Source organism: Sturnus vulgaris, chromosome 3, assembly GCF_052056855.1.
Source record: "Sturnus vulgaris isolate bStuVul1 chromosome 3, bStuVul1.hap1, whole genome shotgun sequence".
Taxonomy (NCBI): domain Eukaryota; kingdom Metazoa; phylum Chordata; class Aves; order Passeriformes; family Sturnidae; genus Sturnus; species Sturnus vulgaris.
The window spans coordinates 96484393-96507697 of NC_142245.1; the positions used below are offsets into that span (position 1 = coordinate 96484393).

The 23305-nt window shown below is 34.2% G+C and overlaps 1 protein-coding gene across 3 annotated transcripts in view; it reads left to right on the forward strand.

Annotated features, from left to right (window-relative positions):
• The window catches only part of SNTG2 (syntrophin gamma 2), a 222223-nt gene that overhangs the window by 177589 nt on the left and 21329 nt on the right, over positions 1-23305 (forward strand). For all 3 annotated transcript variants that reach the window (XM_088162358.1, XM_088162356.1, XM_088162357.1), the window contains 3 exons: positions 982-1053; positions 4532-4741; positions 19917-20009. In XM_088162358.1, coding sequence (XP_088018484.1) covers positions 982-1053; positions 4532-4741; positions 19917-20009 — 375 coding nt within the window. The remainder of the gene's footprint in view (positions 1-981; positions 1054-4531; positions 4742-19916; positions 20010-23305) is intronic.

Consider the following 23305-nt stretch of genomic DNA (forward strand, 5'->3'; position numbering starts at 1 on the left):
TTAATAGTTTTAACTTATTTTTTCTGCTTTCTTCCTTTTGGGTGGGATGTGGGAATAGGACAAAGCTGTATCAGCCCTAGAATTTTAAATTATCCAAGTTACTATTAAAGTTACGAAAATCTTTATTTCTATATACCAAAAGCCACAGAGTTACAACCTAGTCAAATCCTTCATCTATGTATGCAGCCATTCTTGTGCATTCCCCAAGAGCTAGGATTTTGCTCTAAAACATATAAACAAAAATAATGCATATTCCCATTGAATTTTTCCTGTAAATTTTTTTTTTTTTTTCTTGAGCTATATAGGATAGGTATTGTTTTTAAAAGAAAATGAGTTATCACATCATATCATTAAGTAGAATTTTGGTAAAAACTTCAAACATCATTCTTGCTGTTTAGATTTTAACAGCCTGTCATGTCAACAGGATTAACTAATGAAATCAAAAGAAAAGAAAAAATAGGTGTTTTCATATTATTGAGCACACAGTTGATATTATTCTTGATTTTAAATATTGCAGTCACATAGTCCTTTTCCATTTTTAGACTAAATATTGAGTTATTGCCTCCCTAGTGCATGTAAACTCAAAACTGAATTTAGGAATATATTTTGGTCTATTGATTGTAATATTTTTTTTAATATTGAGACGTGAAGCCGAATAACTCTGTGTTTGAGACTGAGTTCTCTACGTTAGCATCTTGAGAAATAAAAATGCTTATGTAGCTAACCACAGAGATTACAAAGAGTTTTCCATCATACTGGGTAAAGAAAAAATGAAATTATTTAACACTTTTTAATTCCTGTTTCTGTAAAATTTTAATAGTATTTGACAGTCTTTTCTAAATGTTGGACATTAAATGTAGTGATGTGCCTGTATTTAAATGATCCAGTAGAATAATTATCGGTGAAACCTTTTCAGTTTTTCTCATGTGACCATGATTTTCAAATAAAGAATGTGTTGATTTTTTTTTTTTTATATTATAGGTAAGCACACTAGACTGGGTACGAGCTGAAAAAATCTATAACCTCTGTGAGGTTCTATTTAAAATTCACAAGGTAGGTTTACCAACAGTTCCAATGATTTTATTTAGCAAAGAAATTTTACCTTTTCCTGTTGATGACAAACTCAAGTTAATCTTAACTAGGAACAACTGCATTCAAACAGTTCATCTGTTGTTTAAAAAATACTATTTGCAATTGCTAATGCATTAGCTGTGAAAGTATAAGAGAAAATGGAAAATTAGTTAAGCTCCAAGTGAGCAAGTTACTAAAATGTTTTCTTATTGAAGAAAGTTTTCAGTATCAGAGCTGCATGAAGTATCCATGAGGCACACTGCTAACCCTAATGATATTGGGCTTTTCTTAGTGGGTCAGATTTTCAAGCAAACCTAACGAAGAATGTTCTTGCTGTAATTCTTGATCCATATAAAGATATTTTCATTTTAGTAATTAAAAACATAAAATTATGTCCTTGTTGTACCATATGTATTGATTGCTGTATCAAGTATTGTAGTATGTTTTTCTTTACAAAGGACAACACGTTGGGTTTGTGTCCCCTAGAATTAATTTTCTTCCTCCGACTAAACAAGTCTTATTATCTGTCTAACTTGTCCCAGTCAAAGATTTGGGGCAAAATCTTAGCACTTTGTGTGAATAATTGACTTATAGAATATATTTTCTAATAAATTGCATCAGATAGATTAATTTTGTTCTCCAACAAAAACAAAACCTTTGCAGGTGAGATAAGGCTAATATGAGAGCCTATTTGTCTAGGAGAGTAAAGATTTTTCAGAAAAAAAAAAATCATCTTTTCAGATAAAATACTGTTTCAGTGAAAAATTAAAGCTCCTCTTTAGTTCTCACTAGCTGCTGCCCTTCGCTGCTGCTTCTCCTTTGACCATGCACTGATGCTTTGGAAAAGGCAGGTCATTGCTGTTACCTGTAAGAGATCCTGCACTGATGCAGAAGTGCTTAAGGTTTTTGGTTTGGCATTGGTGGAGTTTTTTTGTTTGTTTGTTTGGGTTTTTTGTTTTGTTTTTTTTTGTTTGGTTGGTTTTTTTTTGTTTGGTGGGGGTTTTTTGTTTGTTTTTTGTTGTTGTTGTTGTTGTTGTTGTTGTTTTTTGAGTGTTTCTCTTTTTTTTTGTTGTTTGGTTTGGTTTGGTTTGGTTTGGTTTGGTTTGGTTTGGTTTGGTTTGGTTTGGTTTGGTTTGGGGAGAGTGGGTTTTTGGGTTTTTTTTGTTGAGTTTTTTCCTGATACAACAGTTATTCAGGACATGGGAGGGAAGTGTTTTGGCACTGCCATGCCAGGAAAACAGCAGTCCTGGAGTTCAGGACTAGAGCTCAGCTCCAGAGGCATAGGAGGAGAGCTATGTTCTTGTAGGCATGGCATAATTTTTGTGTCACCATGTGTCCATCTGGAAAGATATGGGCAAATTCAGGTCCTGCCCATCACTAAGATACCGAGAAAAAGTAGATGTTATGTCACAGATAATTTATTTAGTCTCCTTCATATTTTATATAATTTTACTTTTAGCTCATAAATAAGTCAGGCACTAATGAAATATATACACATTAAGCCTTTTGAGAAGATTTTGCTATGGCTTGGTTTTGGTTTTTCTCTTGTGTTACTGTTAAAACTCAGTTCTTCCAGGAATATTATGGTAATTTCAGGAACAACTTCTGCAGTATTTTTCATTAAGAAAAAGAAGTAGAGGAAATAAACTACCCAAGATTCAACTCTCTAATGTTCTTGACATTTTAATAAATGAATGCTTAATTACCAGTCTTCATGAATACATAAGCTAAAGTGCAAAAGCTCAAATTGAACTCCTTAACATCTTTTCTGTTGATTCTTTAGTATGACAATGAGGCAAGCAGAACAAATCCAAAAAATTATAAGAGATTAAGGTTCCTGCATGACATATAATAGTTATGTTGTAAAAGCTGCCATTTGAGGAGGGTGTTCTTAAGGACTTTCAGAAGCTGGTTAGAACTAGTCAAAACTATGAGAAAGTGCGTTATTATATCTTGTCATGAAAGATGGATTTTAAGGAGAGGTCCTGTTGCACGTCTCATCTCATAAGCTTCTCATCTGTGTTTATTATGATGCAGGAGTTAAATATGGAAAATAGGAATCCAATGAGGAAATTAAATTTTAAAACAGAATGTTTGATATATTTTAAATTTGGGTATATGTATACATACATATAAATACACAAATATGTATATATATAATATGCCCTTCATATTTCTGGTCATCTGGTGGTAACAACCAGATGATTTGAAATGTAATGTCTTACATTGCAGGTGTTTATTCTTATAGCTTGCCTCATAATTCAAACTCTTACTGTAATTTTTAAAATTCATTTTTAAAAGTCATTGTCTTAAAAATATTTTATTTTCTTTTATTGCCTGATATTTGCACATGCAAATATTAAAAAGTGCTAATATAGTAGTCTACAAGCCAGAATATGCAGCACTGAGTCTTGAAGCAGATGTAATACCTGTCACTGCACAGCTGCTGAACACCAGAATATATGCATGAATTTTGTTCAACTTCCTTTTCAACCGTGCAAAGGAGTGTTGTAAAATAACTGAGCTTCATCAAGTCTCCTCAGGTAGCTTCAGGGTCAATTTTAACAATACAGTGCTGTGTACCCTGATGGGAATATGTGCTGCTCCCAAGATGCCCCATGAGTCATTGATAATTATTTTGGGGTTTCAGTCTTTTCTGCCCCATGATATCACAGAGAAATGGGGATAGGGAAAGCTTCTATCTTACAAATATAAAAATTAAAATATGGGTAATTTGGAAATTCTGGCTGTGAAAATACTTAGATGTATAAGTAGTAGCTTTTTTATTTAGTTTTCCTCTGTATTTATGTTAATGAACAAAGTCTTGAAATATTAGGGATGTTTCTTGTATTAATTTGTTGACATTTACAAAACATTCTATTGTTGGTATATTTTTATTATGAAAGTGTAATGCAAAGTTTCTCTTCTTTATCCTGAAGATAATAGCAGGATCTTGTTTCAGTCTCCTTGTAGTTAGAGAACAGCATTGACAGCTATCAGAGGGCATGCTCATGTTGTCATTTCCAGAACTAACCCTAGGAGTGCTTGATAAATAACTGCATTCCTTGGGGTTTAGCACATCGGAACCCAAGTAGAATGGAGTCATTATAGGCTCCTGCAGAGCTGGAACACAGCTCTCAAAATGTATTGAAACATTCAGGGATTTCCTTCTTTTTTCACTGTAAACAATTTAGCAGTACAAACTCGTTTTAAATATGTATTGCTTAGGTAATTTTGACAGTATTTTGAGACTGCAGTAGTAGCTTGGATTAAAAGATAGGGGATAAAGCAAATAAGAAGAAAAGAAAGCTCTCTTTGACAGAATTATTTAACTCCTAGACCATTTCTTCAACATAATTGTTGACATAATGCCATAGTACCCATCACTTAATGAAGACAGTGTTGCTTCAGTTGTTTGGTTTTGCCAGATGATGATCACATACTGAAACGTGTCTTTCAGCTCTGGCTTGCTGATGATTGCTGGCTACAAGCAAACTTGTATTTAGGTATTCACCAGGACTTTGATCTTGAAGACCAGAGGCCGTATTGTTTCAGTGTTATGGTTGGACATGGCAAGAGCCATTATTTCAACGTAGAGCTGGGCAGTGAATTGGCAATGTGGGAGAAATCATTTCAAAGAGCAATTTTCTTGGAAGTTCAAAGAACAGGGGTAAGTAGTGAACAATTTAAATCATTTAATCTGTAAAATAAGTATAACAAGAGTTCAAGTTCTTTATATGTTTAATAATTGCAATCAATTGATGTCCTTCATGACTAAAGATCTGAGTACATTGAATACACTGAAGACTTCTGAAAGCTTCATCATTGCATCAATATTTTTCTGGCAATGACTCTGTAATAACAGTCATTGAGCATGTTATGACAGATTGAAAATTGAAAATGGTAATTTGTAAGTTCACTTTGATTATTAAAAACTGAAAATTAATACATTTTACCACTGGAAAACTCTCAGGAGTTTATTTAGTCCAACTTGAACATTTTCTTCCAGAAAGCTAATTTTCCTCTTACATAAGGTAAATATGTTATGTTTTACATAAAGATTCTGTATTCAAAGAAGAAATATTTTGCTCTTATATTGTTAATTGTGAAATGAGCTTGTTAACATTGAAAGAGTTTGAAGATAGTATAAAAGTGAAAAGAAGTTTTTAATAGTCTTGAATTCTCAAAATTACACAGCAGATTATCACTTTCTGCTGGCTAGTAGATCTAGATCCATACTCTCAAATGAACTGGATGAAAGTTACGGAAGCATATACATTGATACTATAGGTCTTCTCCAATTAAAAATATATTTACACAGTTTAATACAAATGCAAACTTAATTTTGTATGCTCAGGTTTGCAGTACCCTGTGGACTTCCTAAAGACATTTGAAATACTGAGAACACTGGATCACAGCTTTGTAATAACACAATTTGCAAGGAGCAGGAGTCCTATCACAGGTGGTTAATCAGCTCATCTAAATTGTCAAATCTCAGGGATTCTAAACTGGTTTCTGGGTTCTAACAGGGTACTTATTTAGAACACTTCTATTTGTCTCTTTAGCCTGATGAAGGAACAGAAAAAGATTTTGTAACAGTTCCTAATCCTGAACATCTGAGAAGGAATGCAGTTCTTCAGGAAAAAAGTTATTTTTTCTGAATACTTCTTAGTCATCAGGGAGGGATTAATAATGCATATTGAACATGGATAAAGAATTTTCTCACATGAACTCTTCAAGAAATTATGATAGAACTGTTTGACCAGCCATTCAATCCTCATGTTTATTATTAATATAAAAAACAGATAACATATAATTAAGTCTAGCATACATGGAGATTAGCTGGCTCTTTATCTGATTAAATTTCTGAATATTTATTGTTAAATCTAAAATTTACTTTTCCTTTACATCCTTAAAATTAAGGAATAATTCTCTGCTTGTGGAATGATTTTTTTGTAATTTGAATCAAAGAGTCATCTAGACTCATTTCACACAAAAGACATTAAATTTCCTGCAGCTGTGGTTTAACCCATCTGAAACCTTCAGGAAAGGCATTCAAATAAAATCCTGATTACAGTGCTCGTCTCTATATGAGTTTTCGTATGTCTTAATTTTCTCTCACATACTTGGATACATCCAAATTTACTGTAGACCCCTATGTCAGTAGAGTTCAGAGTACTGTGGTCATTCTCCAGCAGTGAAAAGCCTTTTGACTGCACTATTTTCTTTCTTCCTTCAAAACATAAATGCGGTTGTGAGTGCCCTTCTTATCAGAATGATGTCAAGAGTGGCATGAATGAGGTGCAATTTAATATTACATAGAATATTTCAAGTCATAGAAAAAGAACTGGCATTCCAGTGTCCAGAAAATTCAAGCTTGTCACTGGTATGTCAGTCGGTAAAAGTTTTTTCTTCTGGGGAATTTTGGAAATTATTTTTTATTCATAAATGATTGAGCAAGATTCATGGCAGCTGTTGGATTTCATTTTGCCATTTCAGCCATTCTTATTTAAATGAGGCTTGGTCTTGTTTGCTATCAAGTGTAGTTAGAATCTTGCCTATGAGTTTGTTAACCTTATCCTGTACATACCCTTTGTATTTGGTGTTTCTATAATAAGAGATGTGTTTCTGAGAAGATTCTGTCTTTATACAGTTTATGAAAAGAAATGCTAAGGTGCAGTGGTCCTTTTGAGTTTAATCTGCCTGTGTTGTATGATGTTTCTATATTTCTTTTGAAAATGGTAGCAGCAGTAGATGACAAAAAGAATGCAATAAAGCAGGAAGAAACACCCCTGACAATACTGTTCCCCTTTCATCTATTTTAAAGCCATATTTCAAGCTGTAATTGTTTATAAAAAAGTTTACCAAGAAACTCTGAAATTCAGTGACCCTGGTGAAATTAATCTATTTGCAGACAATGATTACAAACAGATGTTCAATCCATGTACTAGAAATACACGTATTTTTTTCCTAGAAAAACACGTATTTTTTTCCTAGAAAAACTATTGTAGTTGCTGATGGCATAACTTGGATAGATGAGGGCAATAAAAATGCAGTAGAAGTAAGGCAGAAAGGCAATTGAAAAAGAGAGAATGTGCTGTTAAAAAGTATTTCTGTGAGGTTAGTAATAAAAGTCAGTATTGCAATGGTGGAAGATAGGCAATGAAATCCCCTCAGTCATATCTTGAAGTTAAATCATCACCCACAAATCCCATCAAGAATGTTTGTCTCACCTGAAACATCCTAAACAGTGCAAGATGAATAATTTATGCTCAGATTAAGTAATTTTTCTTCTGGGTTTTTTTTTCAAGATTTTTATGGTGCAGAAAATCTTACAAAATAAGAGACTAGCACATTTTCCAGAGCTCTTTCTAATTCTTTGACCCTTCAGGTTGGTATTGTCATTAGCATAGCATAGAGTATTATTCGACATTTTTTCAATGTTGTCTTTTAAAAATTTCTCAATCAGTATTCTTCCCTTGCCCCAGACTATTTTTTGCAAAGGAAATTATATTGACTCATCTGAGTCTTGGATATGATTATTAAATTAATGCAGAAACATCTCAAAGGATGATTTGGATCAGTTCTTCAGTGGGAAGATGGAGGAGAATATCAGAATAGTATTTGGTAGTGGACAGAGGAAAGACTGACAGTAAAATATTTCACTGTCAGCTGTAGAAAAATTGGACCAACAGTTTTGTCTTCTTGAAACCTTGTACACGTAAGTTTTGTTTGATGGCTGGAAGACGACAGAGAAGAATCTGCTTTACAAATGAAAGAATTCTCAGGAGACTGGAAAAAAACCATGCAGTGGGAAAATCATCTATCACAGTGTCTCCTGAGTACCTGCAGTTGGTATATAGTGACAAGGCATGGTTACACACTCTCCTCACTAGCAATTGTAACACAAAGGAAAGTTTTCCCTTTGTACTTCCATCTGTGATGAAGATGCTGCAAGTTATTTCCAATCCTCGTACAGCTGAATAACCTACTGTATTGAAACCATTTGCATTGCTTGGACAAAAAAAAAATGTTTAATATGAGTTACTCCAAGGATTAAAATAGGCTGGATTCTGTTCAATTTTAACAGAATAATCAGGAAGTTTTGCTGCCTCATTATTTTCCATGCTTAAAGGTAAGCACTTCTAGTTAATTTCTTTCAATTTTGTTCCATGATACACTTACTGACATGGACAGAGAAATAAATTCTTGAAATAAAATTATAATTATTTTTTCTTTCAAGTGGGGATATGAACGTATAGAGAAACATTAGGAGTAAAATTCATGTTCCTGGAATGATACAGTGTCCTCATGTGAAGAATATATATTACAAATAAAATCAAAGTAAACAAAGCAAGCAAACAAAGTAAACAAATGAAGATTAATGAATGTTGCAAATTATTTCACTTAACACTACTGGGATTCCAAAATCATTTTTTAATGAACATAAATGTGTGATACAATTATCCTGTGTTTTCCATCTTTCAAAATCAGTTAGCATAAATCCCGTATTCTGTGGATATTTTATGTTTTTGTATGCATTTTTAACATGTCTTTATTTTCCTAGGAATTAACACCAGACTGTTCCCTATAGTAAGATTCTTGATGCTACATATATGGCTCAGAATCATTCTGACTCAGACAGATTATGTCTGCTCCTGGATAAAGCAAAAATAATTATTGGGAATAATTGTGAATGCAGACCTGGACCTTCAACTCTGTAGGAGTCCTACATTAAACTTTTAATCTTCTTTCAAAAAATATTGTGCTGCTAAAATACCATGATGAAAATTCTTTAAAAATTAAATAATAGTTAAGTGCAATTGATAATTTTGGGTTTTTTTGTAAGCAACAATTGCTTCTTCACATTAGTTATTCCAGCTAGGCACTGTTTTCCTCTGCTAAGCTGAGTCTTCCATGCTTAAAAAAGATGACAGACATGAGAGTGACATACCTTACACGATGCTTAGTTCACCATCTTCCTCTTCCATTTTAACATTTCCCCCTATGCACTGTGTGTTCTTCAGGCTGATTCTGTTTGAAATACACAAGGAATCTGCAATCATGTTACTAATGATTAGAACCAACCAATCAACCAAAAAATCACATAACTATTTTGAAGACGTGGCTAATTCAATAACCTTTTTTTCAACTTTTCATGTCTTTGCCTTTTTGTTTGATGGACTATTTTTCATTAAGTGTCTTGTCCTGGCTACTTTTTGGTATCCTCTCTTCTATCCACCTTTTCAATATCTTTGTAATACCTTGTCATAGTTTTTACTAGTTCCTCAGTTTGAATTAATTTCTAGTGTATTCATAATATTTTCATCTGAGAAAATTAATTTTCTTTCCATGAAACATATATTATTCATCGTACAAATCCTTTCAGAATACTAGTGGTAGGTTTTGATTTTCACCTCTTGGTTTTCTACTAAAGATTTATGGGTTTAAAGTTTTCTTTATAAAACTTGTCCATGTACTGCTTCCCTCTCATCCTTACTTTGCAGCTCAGGAAATAATCTGTGCAACCTCCTCATTACAATTGCTTGTTGTTTCTTCTACACTTTTACTTAATTTTATTTGCATATCTTTATTAAAAATCATCTGAAAGGATTCACTGCAGCTAATTTAAGATATATAGAAGTGAATAAATTCTTTCCAACTGACCTCAATAATCTTTCAAGGAAGCCAGTATTTTTTCCCCATGATTTCCCTTTAAAAGCATTCAGTTGACTATATTGTATAAAATTGTATAAAAATAAAACACAATAATAGTGACTGTATCCATACATGCTACTTACTAACCAGTCACCAGCAATAATTGGTCCATAACATGAAAAGCAGTGTTTAAATTTATATCACCTACTTGTTTCTATGCAATGTAAAACCACATAGTGATGAAAGATCAAGAAGAAAGAGCTGCACAATATTGTGCTGACATTTTAAGACTTCAAGTTTTCACCAAATCAATGGATAAATAGGTCCCATATCCTGAGCAGCTCAAGAAAGAGCCAAAATTAATTTAGTTAGGCATTTATTCTTTGTCTATTGGAGATAACTATAAATTCCTCATGATTTCAAACTTAGGAGCCAGAAGGAGAAAATCTCTTGCATAGAAGTTCAAATGGCTTCTAATTTTTTTTTTTTTTGAATACTGAACTTCAGAGCATATTTTAACAACATGCCTTTATATTTGCTTAAAGTTGAGCATTCAACAAGTCACTAAGAATATAAATACTGATGTATGCTGGTCAGGGTTATGGAGTCCTTGCATTCCCAGTGTGTGGGATGGGAGCTAAGCTGCATGGAAGTGTGGATTTAGCCCCATCGGAAACTACTTTTTTAGCATGAAAGGTACAAGTTCAATTGAAGAGTTTAGATTTAGATAAAATAGAAAGGTTTGTTGTCTCTAGTGGGGTTTTTGGGGTCCCTTTGGGATCCTTAAGACTGCTTCAGCAGTCCTCAGCAATGGAGCAAGTTCCCAAGCCTTGCCCAGATACAATTTTGGCTCACGGCGAGCTCTCAGACCACCGAGGTGAAGAGACTGGAATTTGTAGAAAGGCACAAATCCATAATTTATTCTGTGAAGGCATCCAGTCTAGCACATACAACGGTTAGGGTTTTACAGGGGTTTTTATATCTTTTGAGGGTTTTGCAGTTTGCACCAATTACCAAGGGAACTCTACATTCTAAGCAATCCCCGAGGGATTTTACATTCAAAGCTAGCCTATTTAACAAGCCATTTCTTTTCTTTAAGCTATGTTTTTCCAAGGGGCCTGTTCTGAGGATGCAGAGGGACTTTCTTCTTTATGAATGTTTTCTGCTCCCTCCACAGTTTGTGATATTCATATCCAGACAGCCTACAAGAAGTTCAATTCCTATGTCTCCTTCCTGCAACATTATACAAAATGTGTTTTCTAGTCATTCTTTAGTGGCATTTTGAATTGATCTTTGAATTGAACTACAACTCAAGTAAGATGCTATCAGAATAAATTTTAGAGACTGTCCCCATCGGAACTTGCTCAGAGATTAGTTATCTTTTCACTTATCTATCACAGCTTACTTAACTCTTCCAACTACCTGACTCCTGAGATGCTCACAACTTTGGCTGTCTCAAAGCCATCTCTGCCATCAAAATAAACACACTCATTGTTTCTGGGCATCTTTGGGAATTAAGTCGTGCTGCAGAACTTGTAGTCTAAACCACCCTCAGAGACTGAGCCAAAGGAAGTCCACTTAAATAAACAAAATCTAGCAGAAATTAGACAATCTTAATAGGAAGTAATTGTCATTTCTATTATCCATTACTGGACATTTATGATTTTATTAATTCTTCATGGTGACCTGAGAGGTTGAATAAAACATGATTGGTTGATCACAGCATAAGTCTTGTAAGCTGCAAATAATGTATTGAATTGCAAAAAATATTAAATACAGTGGGCAATGCTTTTTTTTTCTGTGATGACTGCAAATCTTATATGAAACAGAGTTATATGTAGGAGTTCCTTTAAGAATGGAAATGCCACCATATGCTAATTTCAGAACTAATTTTTGAGACAAGCATTTAAGCAAAGGAAATATTCTTCTTAGTGAGATATTAAATAGAATTTAGATTAGGTTAGATTTATAGTGTCATTAAAAGATACTCACCAGTTTGTTACAAGAAGTACTCAGTTTAATTACACAATTAAGTTTTAGATTGTTTTCATTATGCACAGAAAGCTTATTACAATTACTATTCCAATTTAACAGGTCACGTTTAGAAATGGTGTTAGATTCTAACTCATTTTCACACTGATGAAAAAAACCCACCATTCTCTAACACAAAGAAAGGTTCTGAGAAGCATACAGAGAAATAATAAATACGTTTTCAATAATTATTAATAATTCAATAATTCATATACCAGATGAAAATCAAGCAATAGATTTATTAAAATTTTTAAAACAGAGAGAGAATGTACCAATCTACATGCCTATTGAACTCAAACTTGTTTTTATATTCTGTATTTTAAACCTGATTAATATAAAATGTTGATCATTATTTCTGAAAATAGAAGATATTCTTAAAATTACATTTATTTATATTGAAAGAATAAATCTAAATAATTTTACATTATATATATTGCATATATTTATTTATAAATCCAAATATTTAGATAAAAATTGTGTCATGGGAATCTGGTGTTATTATTTTCCTGAGGATCTTATAGACTTGAATAAGGAAGAAATAATGAGAGAGCTGGTGAGGGACTTTCAAGAGTATATAGTGATAGAACAAATGGGAATGACTTTAAATGAAAAGAGTGTGGGTTTAGATTACATGTTACATTCTGTTTGGGAATGTGGTGAGGCACTGAACAGGTTGCCCAGAGATGCTGTGGATGCCCCCTCCCTGAAGGAATTCAAGGCCAGGTTGGACTGGGCTCTGAGGAGCCTGGTCTAGTGGAAAGTGTCCCTGCCTATGGTGGGTGGGCCCATTTTGGAACCCTTCCAAACTAAACCATTCTGTGATCTCTCAAGAATTTACTGCCATGGAATTTCAAATTTGTACAGTAATATTACCTTAGAATTTTGATGTTGGATTTTATGGTTTTAATTTTTGTGTTCCCTATTATTCTCCACTCACGATTTACAAGAATCAGGCAGAAGAACAAAATCCCAGTCAAAGCATCATTGATTCACAACTGAATAGCATACTCAGGAATGTCTCGTCATGATATTTCTGATTAAATTCCCTTTTCAACTGAAATTCCAGAATTTATAGACCACTAGAGAAGAAATGCATCAGAATGAAGTAATTGTCTCCTGAAGTTTGCCACTAGTGGTCTACTAGTTCTACTAAAACAAGCGGTGTCAGCTGGAATGCTGTGGTTGCTACTGAAAATCTTCTTCACGTTTATGAAAATATGCTTGGGACAATCTACATGTAGGAAACTCTTAACATTGAAGTCACTGTTAATTCTTGCTTTTCTTTGTGGAAAAATAAGTTGCTGCATAACAATGAAGCCGTTGCTCAGACACAGAGATGAGAAAGCACAATCTCTTTCTGTTGTAAGCAAAGGCTAAAGAACACAATTTGAATTTTCCCTGCTAGAAGATAACCATTTCTAAGCTGCTGCCCTAAGAATTTTTCCTCCTGCATAAATTTTTCTCGCTGCCTTTTCCTAGAACCAATTTAAGTCACTGTCTGCCTGTTCAGCAAAGAGGGTAGCAAGTTTTTCTTCTGTCAGGTTTACTTTAGCCATAGGTTCGTATTACAGAGAGAACACCATGGCCAAGACTAGGCATCCACCACTGCATTATCTGTCTTGCCAAGGAATAGCTGAACCTTCAAGTTCACCTCAGTCTTCCTACAGGAATACAATTCCCTGTGGAGTAAAATTCACTTCATCCCACATGTAGATGTAATCCTAATATCTGAATGGTGGTTTAATGCCTAATCTCAGTGATGCTGAAAGTTTCTGAAAGGACAGTCTAGCCAATCAGTGCTCTACTAAGCAAACAATTTTTGCAGTTAGCTGCTATAATGTCATGAGTATTACAAATTAAGAATTACAAAAAAATCAGATAGTTGTTTCAATAGGTGACTTAAAGGGAAAAGTTTCAAGTCAAGCAGTATCCTGAGAAAGCCAACATTTAAAACATGGATGTATTAAACCTAGGTATTATTTTCTAAAGCACTGAGCTAGTCCCACTTCTACTGAAATAAATAGAAACTTTAATTGAAATTCAGTAAAAATATAATGAGCCATCATTTGAGTCCTTTGAAAAATCTTGCTTTTACTGCCAGAGTGTTTCTTGCATACATAAATGCTGAACCACAAATGTGCATAAATGTTTAAAAAAAACCAACTATAATGTCTTCTTGAAATCATCAGATTACAGTACCATATTTTATAAGAGAATGCACTTTTCATACTAATACCAGCAAGGTATGCAGAAAAAGAGTCATTTTAGGATATTAAGATGTAATTCCTTTGGCTGCAGCAACAGCAGATCTTGAAGGAATGTACAAGATTTTTAATCAGATCTGGTTTGTTTCAATGCAGTGGTTTCATTTGTATCAATCCATGGTTATCAAAGTTCTGTAAACTTTTAATTGTGACATGACGAATTCCTTAAAGGTATGGGCAAATGAGTGGATCTGCCACAGTTTTTAAGTGAAGATGATCTTCATTTGGTCACTCTCACTGAAATTATTTCACTGATCCTTTTTTAGTGATATCTGGAACAGGAATACACCTGAGCTTTGGGAGTCTGTTCCAGATGAAATTTCTGAAAACTCTCATTCTTTTGATGAATGACAGATTTCATTCTTGCTTCATTTCCTCATATATGATTATGAATTCAGAATGACAATGCTTTTGGTGTACTTTATAAGCATGTCCTGAAAGTTCTGCTTTTTTAAAAAAAAGATTGTATATAAAATATTTTGCATTAACATAACATTTATTTTAAATATAAGAAAGCTAAAGCATCTGCATTTTTAATTCAACAATTCTGCTGTTTCAAAGAGTTTCAAAAGCCTTTCTCTTTCACACTAGTAATTCTATGCAAAAAGACTTGAACATTTTGCAGCCTGTGTTCAGAATTAAGGGGTTTAATTTTGTCTTCTAGTACTCTCCCTGTGTGTGAGCTGATATATATTTCTCAGTAAAACCACAACTCTGGTTGCTCTTATCTTCATTTTCACATCCTGCTTAGATTTTTTTAATGCTAAAAGTGGAATTTTCATAATGACTTTTTTTCACATAACTGGTCCCATATTGAGGCTTTTACCAAACTCTATGTTTTTGTGAATACATTGGATGCATTAAGACATCTTGCTCCTCTCACTCCTGTATGATTTAGAAGCTTGTAAAAAGCTGCTGTATAAAGTCTTAATGTAAGAATCTGTGTTCCAAACCATCTGCTTGCTGTTGGTGTAATTTTTTCCCTCCCTGTCACTGTATCTTAAATGCTGGTGCGCACTACTTTATTTCTAATGCAGAATAAAATAACACATCATTTAGGTCCTTCTCTCTTTCAGGGATTTAAGTTCCTCTGACAAGTCCTACAAAATTCCTCCGTTTTTACTGACATTGACTGAAAAATGAAGAAAAAATATTAAATGTAAAATGGAGAGGGATTTGGTCTCAGAAATGAAAAGAAACAAGTAGAAGTGATATTTGGAGGATGCTAACATTTTATCAGTTCAAATTGATAATGCTGGAGTCTTCTACTCCAAAAATATATTCTTTGGATTCATAGCACAGTTTAATTTTCATGTAAATGCTTTTTCTAAGAAAAAGCAAATTTTCAGAAATATTTTAGCATTTTTTACAGTGATGTAAAAATGATATTATTTCCAAACAGAGGCATAGCACGTATTTTAACTTAAGGTGAGTACGTGAATACAGTATGCAATATGTGCACTGCATGGATACGGCCATTGCCTAAATGCTACGCTGTCTGGTTATAATTTACTTTTAGAAAGTGTGTGTTAAATCCTGTATCATGAGTATAGTGAGAAATAATGTCTATGTTCTCATTTACATGTAATAAACCTTTAAAGCTCATCTTAGACCAAATGTGTATCTATATCTAGAAAGTAGTTAGCAGCATAGCAGGGAAAATATATAGTTCAAGCAGGAAAGTGTAATGGTATTGCCAACTTTCCAATTGCTTTTTGGAAAATAAACAAGCAAAATCATGTGCATGCCCAATTTGTATTCACTTAGACTAGAAGGTGGGTATTATTTCTGTATTTTGGCTGATTAAAAAACACTAAAATTCCTGTTCAATAGAACATGACTGCCTCCAAAATTAATGAATATATTGCATATTGGTACTGTAGTTAAGGCAAAATGAGGGTGTCCATCATGCAAGACGGTGATTAACTGCAAAGTAGCCAATCATCAGCTGAATTTTTGAAAGTGTAAATCTGATGAGACATAAGGACCAACAGCATTAAAGTTGTAAAAGTAATATCCTATAAAATGAATATACACTATGTCATTTTTCTGTGTTACACTTAGATGAGCAACATCATTGAGTCTCACTTATTCCTTAGAAAACTTACTTGCCATGAATTTAGGAAAAGGAGTACTGACTGAAAAGGCTAGTGCCTGATTCTTGAAAAAATTATGTAAAACGGTATTTTTTACTAAGAATCTTTGTTGATAATCTCAGAATGTGCTATCTCAACTGACAGTTATTAATCTTTATTTTAAAGAATTTTACTGATAAAACAAAAGCAAGTTGAACCCCTATTTCTTGGACAGAATACAACCCCACATCAGAGTAATATTAAAGACTCTATGTCTTCAAAAAGAATCCAGAGATACTGCACTGGATGCCTGTGGCAGAACTTGGGCAAATTTAAGCCCTCCATCTAAAGCATTGCAATAAATTCATATTCCAGCAATAACAAAAGTCTATTGCAAAAAATCTATTGCATGTCATGATTTATTTGGAAGCATTTGGACTGTCCAGTCCCAGAAAAAACCAAATGTCCTTACAGTTTTAGCCTACATGAGAGACCCATGTGTGTGGAGAAATCAGAAATCCTTTCTCAAATCCGGAGAGCCTGCACTCTTCCTTCTGCCATCGTACTACAGCTTAATGTGGACAAGGACACTGACACACAGAAGGAAACTGAAGAAGAGGAGGGTTCTTCTTTATCCTTGCCTTTCCTTCCCCAGACATGTGTGTTTGGGCTGCAGTGATGCTTGCTACCCACCCAGTCTGTGCTTCAGCCCCATCAGAGCCTTGTGACTCCCCATGAACTGGTCCCTCTTTCTCAGGCTTTGTCTCTCACACATATCTGAGCTATATTTGTGCTCTCCTCTCTGAGTGGAAATACGTCCCTCTTGTCTTTTCCCATGCATTCATTTTCCAGTTTGTTTACTCACGTCTTGTCTTGGGTACCTAACACCTGTGAACCGAGTTCAAAGCCCTTCTTTTTGTGTTAACTGATTTGTTTACAAACACATTGTCTCCCGTGAGGGAGTCACAGTAACTCGTAACCATAATTAATTCCAAAAAGCTAGTTTTGGAATGAATTGGCTCATCATTGTTTATATTTTTAATGTCTCTTTCTGTTAGACAGAACCCTACATCAGTCTCTTTTAGAGTACTGAAGCAAACTGTGCCTTGTCCTTGCCCTTTTGTAAAAATTGATGAAAAAGACCTGTGACATCATCAAGTTCAACCAGACTGATCACCACCTTGTTAACTAGAGCATGGTACTAAGTGCTACACCCAATTGTTTCTTGACCACCTAACAGTTCAAAGCTGAATTATTTCTGGGAAACCTGTGTCTACAGGAAAGAGAGTGAATGTATATGTGCAGTCATTGTAACTATTAAGCCCTCTCAGGGTCTTGGAGGACAAGTGCCAAAGCCAGAGATAGACAAGAATCATGCTTCTAATCACCAACAGGAGATCTGTCTGAGGAATTCTGTCATAAATGAGTCAGATACACTGACCTTTTGCTATTTGAACAGTGATATTATCAACTTAATGATCTTTTAATGAGTTAAAATAATATGCATTGAGATACTGAGGCCTGAACCTAACAGGTTTTACCTTACAGGTAAAAGTTTTGTAATTGTCTTTTATTACAAATATAATATTCTGTGGATCGTTACATTGGTCAGAAAACATTAGATGATTGATCTAGGTTGTATAGTACAATTTTCTTAGCTATTGCACTATGAGGCCTGTTCTTTTCTCTGTTGTCTAAACTGTGACTTAGCAAGCTGGCTAATATGCAGCACTTTTTTTTTTTTTTTTTGCAAAATTCACTTAGAGACAGCTGAACCTAGGCCTCTGATGTTAAGTTTCCATGTAAACCATTGTTAAGATATAAAGCTCAGTCCTTAAGAGTCAAGACATGGGTCCTAACCATAGGACTTTCTGATAACCCGTTCAAAGTCACTTAGGAGATGCCATGAGCAGACTTTTAAATTTTTATGGCAAAATGCAAACTAATTCTGTTACAAGGAAAATTCTGTGAATCTGTTTTGTAAGAACAAAACACATATCTATTTTTAATAACAGTGAAAATTAAGCATATTATTTTGGTCTCTAGTATTTGTGAATAATTTCCAAACAGTTTCCATTATTTCCTAATATTGAATATTTTTAAAGAACTCCAAGCTCATTATTTGTGCGTGGTTCATTTTAGTATTCACCATTTGTGGCTGAGCAATTAGATGCTTACCCATTACGGGAATGTAAATTTATTCTAGTTTTAAAAATTGCTTTGCTCAGTCAGAGCTCAGTTAGTATGACCTTTTTAATTGGAAAATAATGGAGAATAAGTTATGACTGGTGCTTAATATCACCTTTTAATTACTGAATGAAATGTAAGGATATATAAATGTCATTCTAATTGAAAATCAATCACTGAAATCTTTTTAAATGCCAAATAATATGATCTTCAACACCAATGAGCAAATTAATTTATTCAGAAATATTATACATGTCCATTATTGTGGAGATGATTATAATACTAATCTGCACTTATGAACTTATATTACTCCTAGCCCTTTCAAAATCATTTTTAAAATGTCATAACTGTAACTCAAAAATGCTTATCTTAGTATAGCTATTTTTATTAATACTGGAGTGAGGAAACCTTTACAATCATCCAGAAGTTTTTGACTAACTAATTTTTTTTTAAAAAACAATTCAACTTTCAGTTTGCATTTTAAGCAAGTTTTATTAATGCTTTCAGTCTCCCCTAGGGCATTCTTGTATGTAAAAGGGTTTTATTTTTAATTAAAAGAAACTATCCAGGTACAAAACTTTTGTGTAAACAAATGTCTAAGCATGAGGCAACATTGAGATTTATGATATATCAATGATGGTGAAGTAATGCTTCCTTGGAACTAACAAATTTCATAGGGCACAAGTGTATAATCTTAAAAACGGCTGGTAAGGTGTGGCAAGGAAAGCCTAGAGACAGGATCTGATCTCTACTGGTGGTGAAGGCAATGGGCTTTTTGCTATTTACTGTCTGTCAATGGTGAATATCATTGGGCTGCTCCATATCACAGCAAATCTTGTTCATATAATTTCTGAATCTGTCATATACCTAAGTTAGTGAGCCTTAAAAATGCCTGGAAAGAGTTAACTGACTTTTTACTGTAAGGCTTATTCATAAGTTTAACCAGAACTTCTGAATTTTGTTAATAAAACAGACTTTTCCCCTTTCTAATCTGAAAGGTTATAATGGAATTGGTGTATAGATCGCAGTGTCTACCAAGTGTCAGTATTAGTGCTAACTAAGACGTGATAATTACTAGGTCTTACTATTAAATTATATTAACTAACATTAACGTAGCGCTGCTCTGGCATGTCACCAGACCCAAATTAAAAAGTGTTGTAAAACAGAAAGATTCTCTACAAAGTTTAAATCCGATGGAGAGGTGAAGCAGACAGAATGCTTTTCTACAATTAGATTGCAATGACTAAACATTTAGGCATTGCCTGCACGTTTGCTGGAAGTGATACCAGAAGTCATTAGTAGCTCAGGCCCAAACAATCTTCCAAAAGTTTAGAGTAGTCAGATTTGATTTTGTTTGTTCTGTGCTGTGTTTTGCAAGGGTTGGTTTTCAAGAATATAATAATTTTGTAAAAGAGTGACTTGAAATATGAAAGCCCTCCAGTTATGTCTAGCTGACAGATGTGACACTGATTTACAGTCAGAAGTTTTGACCATTTTCAAACAAAGTAATATAAAGCAATGCTGCCAGCTGAGTGTCTTCCCAGTCAAAAATACCTGCATAAAATATTATTTTAATATGATAATTTACAGTGATGGTTGTCCTCTCAAAAACCATACCTTTTTTTTTCAGTCTAAAACATATATGTGCAGTTGGCAAGGGGATACCTTGTGTTTCACAGTCGACTTTGCTCTAGGATTTACCTGTTTTGACAGTAAAACAAAGGTAAGAGTAAAAGAAAAGGAAAACATAACTGTATTGTTTTATAGTTATTGAAGTTATCATCTATTGCATTTTCCCTATGTTTGTGTCCAGTATTTATTCCTCCAATGTACTGTACTATTTATTTGTTTAGCCCTACTGAAATGTATTGAGTATAGGACTTGAAAGGGGCAATTATAGTTGTACAGCATGTATAGACACATTTTGGAGAAAGATATTAAAAAAGTAACTTCCTTTCAAATAATAAAAGCAAAGGAAGTTTATATTTAGCAGATAACTTGGTTTGTTATCATGAAGAAACGTCAAGATTTATAAAAGATTACAAGTCATGGAAAAAATGAGATGTCACCTGATTCTCTTTGTTTTGAAGCTACTGATATAAAATAAGATTAATTATTCTTCCATCATAAGAAATTCAGGTCATGTCTAAAATAAACAGAATAAAGGCAAATGCTTTTCAAAGTCAGAATCTAAAAGATACATGCACTTATCTTGCAAACCATGGCTATATAGAAAGTGCCTACAGACAATTTATGGTTATAGTTAATGGTTAACAATACAAGCCAGCTTCCAAGCCCTGCCTATAATGCTACTATTTTCTGTATAATTTAGTGATACTTTAATGTATATTATTCTAAGTGGATTTTAAGATTTTTTTGACAGTAGAAGTAAACATATATAGAAAAAAAAGTTTATGCATTAATAGAACTGTGCAGTAGAAGGTATGTCTTCTCAAACTTTTTAGACTAATTAAGTTGTGTGCATCCCACGAAGCAGGATAAAATTTCAGAAAATACTTTTGTATACCCTTCTGTCCCTCAGATGATTCAGCATTCTGGAATCCTGTTTCTTGCACAATTATACACACTTGCATGTAACCACAAATTAACTGTAAGAAGTAATCTCTCTAGCCTATATAAAGGGTTTCTTTTAAATATGAAGAATGATTGCATGAACTCCCACCTTTAAAATTATAGCCTTACTCTATTAAATAAGACTTTGTGTCACAGTACCTACCTTCAGTATTGATGATGAGGAGGATTTAGATGACTCATTGTTGCTTACCTAAGGAGAAACACAGAATACCAGCAGATAGACTGATTCCATTGCTAAACAGTAAAAATTCTGGAGAGCTCTAATACATTTCTTCTTCATCTGTGTGAGAGATGGAGATGTTCTCTGAATCCTGAAGCCTGAGTGAGGCAGTAATGGGTGACTTCTGCAGTTCATCTTGCTTCCCATAATTGTCACCTGAAGTTTCCTGTGCTTTCCCATATGCATAGCTATTTCAGAATATTTTCTATTAATGCGAAAAAGATTCTTAAAGTGGTCAAACAATTAACAGTTCAGTAAGAACATAGCAATTTTACTGAAGAATCTATTTGTTCTTTGCGTTAATGAAAAAATTAAGGTCTTCTACTGATGCAAAAAATGCTCTTACACCCCAGCAAGTGTTCAAAGACGATTATTAAAATAAAGGCCAGTTCCCTGCCTGATCTATGATTCTAAATTTAGATCTCAAATTTTGGGCAACGAGCTCATTCTTTTTTACACTCTGAAAAAAAAAAAAATTTAAAGGGCCTTCCAATTACAAATTCTGAAATAAAAAGCACAAGAATGTTTGTTTTGGAGTGTGGGGGGTTGACCCTGGCTTCCTCCTGAGTTGGGCAAATGAGAGGAAATACAACAAAAGCTTGTGGGTCAAGATAAAGGCAGGGAGAGGTCATTCACCAGTGACCATCGTGGGCAAAACAGACTCCACTTGGGCAAATTAGTTTAATTTACTGCCAATCAAATCAGAGTATGCTAATGAGAAATAAAAACCAGATCTTAAAACACCCTCCCCCTACCCCTCTCTGCATCCCAATTTTCTTTATCTCCTCCTCTCCAGCAGCACAGGCAGGTGAAAATGAGGGCTGTAGTCAGTTCACCACATGTTGTCTCTGCCCCTCCTTCCTTATCAGGAGGAGAACTCCTCACACTCTTCTCCTACTCCAGCATGGAGTCCCTTCCACAGGAGACAGCCCTTCAGAATCCAGCATGAGTCCTTTCCATGGGCTGCAGCTCTTTGAACTGCTCCAGCGTGGGTGCAGTCCTTCAGGAGCAGAACCTCCTCTGCCTTCTTCACTGACCATGTTGTCTGCAGGGTATTGCTCTCCCATATTCTCACTTGTCTCTCTAGCCCAAGAAATATATCTTTAAAGAATTTTTCCAGAACAGTTTATTTTCCTGCATATTCTATTCCAGGCTCTTGATGGGCTTAATTCATTCAGCTTTTATCTTTTTTGAGCCCATCACTGAGATATTTCTTTAGCCTGCAACTGCTTTATATCTCATTGTAGAGATTCTTTTTATTTTGTCAGCTTGGTTGGTTCATCTTCCCCATCCTGTGCCTCCAGCCACTCCTCCAGTATAAAGGGATCCCAAAGTGTGCATTTTCTTCCATCTTCCAGCACTCTCTACTTCTCATCTTTCCCACTCGGTGTCAACTGCTGTGAGAGATGATGACTCCAGCAATGCTTATTATTACTGAATTGTTCCTAAGTTCTTGATTCATCTCCACCATAGCAGTTATATTACACAGCAAACATTCATCTATCCTGTTTAGAGCCAAACTCATTTAAGCTTTGAACACTTTTCAGGTGGTCTAATTAGGCCCTCTGGACCCAGTTAAAATCTGTTTGTGATTGTAAAGTTTAAGCACCATCACAGTGCTGTAGCATACTTCAGTTTTTCTTCATCTGTTACATCTCTCTAAGAAGTCAATGACATTTATGTCTGCAGAGAACCAGGAGCAGGATTTTTATTTATAGAACATTCAATTTTAAACAATGAGTAGGGTTCTGAAGACCACTGGTAGCACTGGTCTACTTAAAAAAAAAAAGTTTTGAGAAGAGGCATGTTGGCAAATGGAAAACAGCAAGCTTTTTCCCATGTATGCTTTTAAAATAACCTCCCGAGTATTTAAATTGTGTTTCTTCAGCAGTGTCCAGGGACTGAAGCACATTTCAACACGTGCAGAGAATTTTCATTAAGATTATAGGCATTAAAGGAAACATCAGCAGGAAGTCTGGGTTGTTACTCAGACCAAGTTGTTACCTTGTGGGGTTTTTAATTACACATTTTCAGCTGATGAATAGAAAACATTAAAATAAATACAGAAAATTGTCTTGATTTCAAAAATAATTTCCAAATTTTGTTTTTACAAAATATCTCCATAAATATTAAAGCATGTCTGTCAATCTAGAATTTGCCAACACTAGTGAGATGCCATGCATAAACCTGAGGGAGACCAAGAA